Raw genomic sequence first — 8,397 nt, forward strand, 5'->3', positions numbered from 1 at the left:
TTAATCCAAGCAATTATCGACAAGACCGAAGCATGATTTGTGCTACTTCAATTTTTTTTTCTCCCTTTTGCGAAGTTATATTTCTATGAGAGATGCGTCCCCTGTCAGTTCTGACGGAAAGTAATCTAAAAATGAATAGGCGTAATGATTACAAGATACAATACATTTTTCATTAGGATATATAAATCACTTTGATGTAAAGTAAATACTTTTAGCTATTCATTTGTATTTTCTATGCTGTTTTATTACGGTTGGATGTAAGTATTAATCTGTAGTTTATTGATATAATTATCGTTGCTGTTTTACGATGCCTACACATTGATGTCCTAAGATAACTCGTATAACTACCGTTGTGTCTTTGGAATATCCAAGTTTGATTATTTTCAGTGCGGAGCTGCTATTGTATTTTAAAAACTTGTTTACGAGTTAGAGGATAGCTATTAACCCCTGGATGATAAATATTCACCCCTGTTATTGATTGCTATCGCGTTATATCATTTAATATTTGTGAATCCAAATCCAATCTTCGTTATTCTTATTTTTTTTTGTTTGACATAACACTCGAAGAAAGGGATGGAAGGGAATCATTAATCCGTCTCCGGGGATCGCTAGATAATTTATATAGGCCTGTAGTTATTTTTATTTTCAGTGAATATTGTAATTCTTTCATAGCAATAAACAATTATTATTGTCAGTCATAAGCGGAGAGGGGCATTGTTTTCAATGTTGCATTTTAACATGTTGGATTTTTATATAATTTTTGGAAAATTACTAATAAAACAATAATACTGTATATAAAATTGCATAAAAAAGGACGTCTCGTATATTTGATTTATTTGTCCATTGAATGGAACTTATGTTAAAACATTTCTTTTATTTTTAATTACAGTACAACATATTTATTTTTTTATTATTTCTTTATTCAATTATTGTTATTGGATGGAATTTATAGGCTTAACGTTTTCAGTATATTTATCTTAGTTAGCATGATTGATAATTCAGTAAAATTATGGTATAAACGTTTATTTTCTTGTCAGTAATATAATTGTGTTCATTTATACAAAGTATCGGGCAGAAGTTTGCAGTTAATTCATAGTTAAACTTTTGAATTTTGGAGGTTTTATCACTTAAAATTATTGATAGAGAATTAAACGAATATTTAAACATGCTTTGACTAATCGATTACAAATTTTTTGTTTTGAATTCAATTTTGAATATATGTTATCTTCGCAAAATAATAACCAAGGTGTTCACTCAATTACTGTTCGTTTAGGAATATTTATTACGCTACATACAATACGAGTTTTCATTTCTCGAATTGTGACGTTTTCGAATCACTTACCCTGCACATTCTGCTCAATGATGAATTATTTAAAATGGCATTACAAATGCGTTATATTTCATACCGTACACACTTTTATTTACTTAGGTGTTCCGTTGAATGAATGGTCTTACAAGCAAGAGGTGAGCCCAGCCCCTCCGATCCCACAGGAGAAAGCTGCGAGCCCCGCTGCACCTGGATGGCGTCAAGGTAATACTATTACAATTCAAGCTGATGGGTGACGTCAGCGACACGCGTAGATATCCTAAATTACATACCATGAATAAATGAACATGCCATCATTGTGCATTATCTTATTATAATGAGGTGCATGCATCTGATTACCGTACTATAAGACTGTATTCTTATTAAATTCGGAATGGTTCCTGCATGCACGTAAGTCACGCGATGCACGCCTGTCACGCGCGTCATGATGATGCAATTGACACTGTTGACTTTCCCAGGCCATTAATGATTGATGAGAATCTAACGATCAACATAGGTTTTCACCTTTAGTTGTCCATGCGTAGTGTTGTCCTCTCGCAACAATATCTCCGCACATGCATGCACAACTTATGTTATTTCTCTGCTTGCTCTGCAGGGATGACGGTTCCAGATTGGGCATACAAGGCCGAGAGCTCGCCTGGAAGTAGACAGATCCAGCTTTGGCATTTTATCTTAGAGTTGCTACAGAAGGAGGAGTACCGTGAGGTGATCGCCTGGCAGGGAGAGTACGGCGAATTCATCATCAAGGACCCCGACGAATTGGCCCGACTCTGGGGAATGAGGAAGTGCAAGCCGCATATGAACTACGATAAACTAAGTCGAGCTCTTAGGTTTGTTGATTTTTCTAATTTCTTATTCTTTCATGATTTCGTCAATGTGACATTTAACCTTCTGATGACGATTTGCATCGAATGTTGCGATGTTGTTTGTGTCCTTGATACTATTTTAATCTTAACATACTTTTCCTTTCAGATATTACTACAACAAACGAATCCTGCATAAAACTAAGGGGAAACGTTTTACGTACAAGTTTAACTTCAACAAACTTGTCCTTGTTAATTACCCAGCAGCTGATGTCAAGTTTCTTTCCCAGTATGCACCACCAGCTTCGGCGCCGCCATATTGTGTCACATCGCCTGATGACGTCTTCAATAATGCGCAGAATAACGCGCAACCTCCGCGTATCATTCCGCAAGATAGGCGCACACGTCGCAGTGTATCAGAATCGAGTAGTGAATCTCTGGAGTCTTCGGAGACGGACGATATTCATAAACAGTCGAGGGAGCGTTCGCATAGCGTGGGTGATGTGGAAATTAAGCCACTCGTACGGCAGAATCGTGAAATTCCGAATCATATGCCTGCTCCGCAAATACCAATGACAGAACTTAAACAGCCACCTGTACCTCTTCACGGTGTCCCCGTCCCTTCCATACCTTTTCAAGCATACCGACCAACGTTTCTTTCACATTCTTTACCCGCTAGTCCATGTTACATGTCTCCCATGGCCAGCCCTCAAGTTACTATGAGTCCGTTGTATTTATCCTCTTTACCTCATGGGGCACCACGGTTTAATTATTCATCGGATACGATCGCTGCACGTTTAGAGTACGATCGCTTGGCACACATCCGCGCTAGCGAAATACCTCGACCAATGCCGAATGTTGTACACCCGTCGCCAGGAACTGTTTGGCGGACGCATACAGAGAATGAATCGCGCTTCCGCTCCATAGAGTTACGAGAAAAATCTCCTGAAAAGCCAGTGCAAATACCTGATAGGCCAGTAAAATCCCAGCTGTACCAACGAAGAATGTCAACGCAAAAAAGCATTCCAGCATCGCAAGGTTCAGCCCCATCAGATGATAATTGCTTTACAGGAGATTCAATCGAACAGCCAATTATAGAAGTGACTGGGCCAAAGGAAGAAAGTAATGCAGAAGAGGAAGAAAAGAAAGAAGATAGCGAAGTAGTGAGGACCGCTACTCAAGATCTAGAAAGAAATTTACTGCGTAATTCACTGAATAGTAGCATGGAAATACCGAAATCGGCCACACTTCCAATGCCGCGGAGGTTTAACATTCCGGAGCATATGGAAGTGCCTAAATCAGCGAACGAAGTTGACCTGATGCGCAAAGAAGCCGATAAGAATATACCTATAAAGTTACGAGTGAAAAGAAAGTGGAATCGCGACAATAGTAGACCTCCTTCGTTCCATGAAGCAGATACCAAGTCGCCGAAACTCACTCCAAACGACCTTACATCCTCTCACTCGTTACCCTGTACGCCTACTCAAAAGGCCACTCGAGTGTCTTCGGGTACGGTCTTCCAATTTCCGCCAGTTGCAGAAGATCCAATACACGGCGACGCTATGCGCCGCTTTCGTGAGACATTCTTCGATACTGATAATAAGGTGAACTCGCCAGGAAATGGACTTTTACGAAGCGCACTCTCAAATAGTTCTCTGGAACGTTTAGAAGCAGTTTGTAGAAGTCAAAATAGTTATGACTTAAAGAGGTCACGTACGCCCTCTCCCGTTAAAAATTCTACAGACGACGATACTGGTAAACTTTGACTTAAGTCTAAAAACGAGTAAAATCTTAGTAGCATTAATGCAAAGTTTATAAAATGTGTATCAATTTTCTTTAAAATTCTGTTTTTACTACCGTATATTCAGCTACGAAACCACATTGGTATATTAGCAATGTGAAAATCGTGTGTAAGCCGATTTCTATATATTGTATTATATTAAAACTCAAATTGATAACATAAACTGTTTTATATGCGCGATAAGGCAAATAAATTGATAATTATTTTGTATAACTGATGCTCATAAATTCCTAAATCGGTTTTATAAACTGGGTTAGGAGTGTCTTTAAGTTGTCAATGCTATACACTGTTCATTATCTTCATTCGAAGATATTATCCGATTAAATTACCGTACTGAGTCTACTTACCGGCATGTAAGCAGTTTGACGTGTAATAATAGGCCTAACTAATACCATGTATCTAATTCTGTGTAAAAAAAGATGCTCATTCAAGAAAATTTGGAGTTGCATCCACTATGCCTATGCTCTGCGAATTGCTTCCCAGACGTAAGCTGTATTTACATCGAATCCGAAAATTCGGACCGCGTTTTCAATGCGCTGAGAGCGACGCGTTCCATCAGTCAAATTATTGGAGCGTATACCCTTTTGAAACCGCGGCACTCGTTCACATCACTATTCTGATACCGATTCGATTTTCTGATCGGTTCCTCGGTGGGCTTTCCGATCCGAAAATTCGGACTTGTGTGAATGCACCTTTACTTGAAGAAAAAAAATGTATTATAGCTGAATAGTGAATTTTAATTGCGTTGAAGATTTCATAGGCCTACGTAAACTGCTTATTTAGAGATATTTTTAAAATATTGTATTCAGTACTCCAATTTCCACTGTCTCTGTGACTTAATAGCTGTTTAGAGAATCTGGCTTTGGCTGACTTTAGTATTTATCTTTCAAAATCTCGTTACCAGCTATCGGGATAATCCTGAATTTATCCAGGATCAATAAAAATGCGCTGTAAAACAAACTTACGACTAAATACGTTTTCAGTAAAGCATTCAGTGTACAACCTTGATGTTGCATCTCTATGATATAATGTTTGTTTAGTGTGTGCTTGCCCGCTGTATGTGAATAATGTTATGTGTAAAACCGACCGATTGACGTCACACAGTTCATGACGTCATACAGTTATTAAAATGCGATTGGTCACAAACTAGATTCGTGTTTTTATGTATAATTTTAAAATAATATGGGATATTCGATACTGTAGAAATCCAAATCATAGATCATGTAATATGTTAGCTTGTACGAATGTTACACTTTTTCAAACTAATTCAAAAAGGAGATGTTCATACAAGCAAAAATCACACAGTACAAATATTTTTTCTCGATATTAAACTTGGTATTGGGAACACTATATATTTATATGAAGAATATTTAGAAATCTTTATATTATTCTGTAGGAAAGGAAACACTTAAAACACTTACATGTTAAACTGGGTATTTTTCGGTATGGAATTTGTATGTCCTGCTGTTATTAACATACAATTGATATAAAACCGCAAGTAATAATGTAACAAAACTATATAATCAAACTATAAGGCTAAATGTATGTTTGTTGTGTGGATAAGCGTGTGTTCTCGTGGAAGAGAAAACAGACTAAAAAATGTGCAAGATGTCAATGTAAGTGAAGCGCCCCCAACCGAGTGAATTGAATGCTGCGTTCGTGTGCAAAATGTTCAGGTAAAGTTTGGCATTGATGTGCTTCAGAAGAGATTGCTGTAATAATTACATGTCGATTATAAGCTGAGAGTCTGGCTTGATGACGTAATATAAACAAGTGTGTATGACGTTCCAGAAGTTTGCTAATGAAAATTATTTAGAGCAAACTTAAAGGGGTGGTGTCCGGATTTCTTCCCTTTTGAAACTACTCTTAATGCAAAGAATAGAAAGAAATATTACTTTGTACAAGTTCCCAATTATTATATCTGTAAAAATGGTCCAGTATGATGGTCGAAAACACAATAACGAAAAATGTTTTCGTTATAAAAATACAGTAATAATAACTCTATTTTTTTTCTTAGTTTGGCGAATGATAATTTAACCATGTTAATAATTTCAATATTATTTAAAATCTTTGTTTCATAGCGTTGTGTTAATTTTATTAAAATTTATGATTATTATCACGTGTTATATTACCCAGATCTATATTTTCGGTTGACCATACTCTGATAGTAGAGGCCATTTCCCGATAAAAATTGTTTTTAGGAATGGATAATTATGATCAAATCAATTGCTAAAATTCAAATTATGTACTTCATTGTTAACGAAAAGTTTTATCCCTATTATTAAAAATTAGTAAGTGTTTCTATTAAAATCATGATTGATGATCTAGGCCGACATACCAAAATGTCAGCGATGTTTGCAATTTGGCAAAAAATTGTGGACGTTCAGAATGCATGCAACATTAAAACTGTTAAATGATTAGACATAACTGTTTGTATATAATACGCAAAGAATATTCAACAATGTTAAAGAGAAAGATTTGAACAAATGCACCTGGTATGGTATGTAAATGAGCGTACCGGTACTCTAATTGCTAAGCAACTAGAAGCGTCGGAATATGGCGTAAGTTGGTTAGCACTTTATTACTATTTAGTTATTGCGCCATAAGTGTACTGTAAGTTTTTTAAGCTGCTTTTTTTCAATTTGTATAGATGATATTTAAAGCTGTACAGTATGATTTTTTCCCCTTTTTTTATGTAATTTTAGAATTTTTGCACCAATCAGGTATGTTCTAAGTTGAATTGTATTTAAGGTTAAGGACTTGATCGAAGGACGTTGAACAAACAACCACGTTGAATTGGACACTCATAACAAATAAATAAATATATTAATTGTCATGTTGTGAACATGCATATAAAGTTGTATGATTTTATTTATTTACTCATTCTAAAAGACTGAATTTGACAATTGGAATATAACATTACTGTATACTCTGTATAGGCTCTCGTACCATTCCTTCATGCTATTAATTATAGCCAGCATAAAACCATAATGTTAAATAACTCAAAAAACCAATTGGGAAACAATGCTAACCTCTGACTGTTGACCTGACATAATCTGTATGCTACAGTATTTTGTAGGCCTACGTACGTAATTATACATGTATCTTTACTTAAACGTTCGAAACACCCCCTACCCCCATGCGCGCCACCGGCCTTTTGTGTAGGTAGGCATTTCCTCAGGTCGTCCCGCTGAATTCCATTCACCAAGCCTGACATTATGCCTACATGGTTTACAATGAACTTATGAATAAATATGCTGCTTGCATACAATAAGATAACCATTATTCATCATTCATTAATTCACACAGAAATATATAAATAATAATTACTTGCAAGATGAACAAAGAGTATCGGAAATCCTGATTCAAGATGACGTTTTAAGCTGTTCTCTCATAATTGATATACAATAATAAACTTTACGTCAACAAGAGCTAGAATCAGCAGAATCCATTACGATTTTCTGTGGCCATGTACAAGGGCGAATGATTTTTTAATAAACAGGACTTTACATATCGGCCTACAAATACTGTAAATAGAAAAGTTTCAACATAAGTTACAGTACAGTGGATCTTACCTATAGCGCCGGATTATGCTGTTCTTCTTGTTACCAGAACTTTCAAAGCATCCAGAATCGCCAGTTTTGAACGGACGTGCAGGAAATTCTGTACACATAAACTAGAGGTTATTTCAAACAATCATGGTCCCTATTTTAAGTTTTAACTCGGGGTTTTCCCCCTACACATACAAAGCGAAACAGGGGTATTAGCAAGGACTACACTGCCATTATCACTAATAGGACAAGTCGCATGGATGGCGCGGTCAGTTGGCGATGTGTTGTAAAGGAGTGAGTAAACCAAAGGATGGGGGTTTGAATCTCGTCTTATAACTTTATTTTTTCTCAATTTTGAGACATTTTATTTACTTATTTTTTTTCTATTTATTTTTTATTATGAACCCTTGCCAAAAACCCAATAGGCCTATAATAACTTACGCCACTGTGTACTGACAGTATTCTTCCACGTTTTAATAATGTCAACAAAAAGCCTCGTCGGAAAGGTGAATATACGGATAGAGCAAAACGCTGAATAGAGGTAACCCCATTTAACGCGCGGACCGGTGAGCAGTCGCTCTTGATTTTCTCAAGACTAAAACGAATGCCAACTTTTAAATCATTTACTGAGAGTATTTCACAATTACTTACTCTACTTGATACGATTTTATTCGAACAATACGATAAGATACAGAGATTCACAAGCAAACAGCATACATACAGTAGTAGGCCCTGTATTGAGAACCCAAAAAGCGGCGGGATATTCTGAATATTATTCCAGCTTATTACTTCCATTGGGGTTCGTTGCAATTTTATTTTGGATGTCAAAGAAATATAAATCAAGTCACACAAACCACATTGATTTATTCAGCTCATTTGCACTAATTATTATTATTAGTTGACTTTAGAAACACT

General features: G+C 36.2%; 1 protein-coding gene across 1 annotated transcript; it reads left to right on the top strand.

Moving 5' to 3' along the window:
• Window positions 1-1,429: 1,429 nt before the first annotated feature.
• On the top strand, window positions 1,430-5,459 carry LOC117118628 (ETS translocation variant 3-like; the record flags this gene model as incomplete). The annotated part of the gene is given in 3 exon segments (XM_033263278.1): window positions 1,430-1,531; window positions 1,923-2,157; window positions 2,300-5,459. Coding segments are annotated over 3 exon segments (1,934 nt in total), but the record flags the coding sequence as incomplete, so codon positions are not given.
• Window positions 5,460-8,397: the final 2,938 nt, after the last annotated feature.

The sequence above is a fragment of the Anneissia japonica genome, unplaced genomic scaffold, assembly GCF_011630105.1.
Source record: "Anneissia japonica isolate Jap-2015-1 unplaced genomic scaffold, ASM1163010v1 scaffold7370_len818893_cov191, whole genome shotgun sequence".
In the NCBI taxonomy this organism is placed as follows: domain Eukaryota; kingdom Metazoa; phylum Echinodermata; class Crinoidea; order Comatulida; family Comatulidae; genus Anneissia; species Anneissia japonica.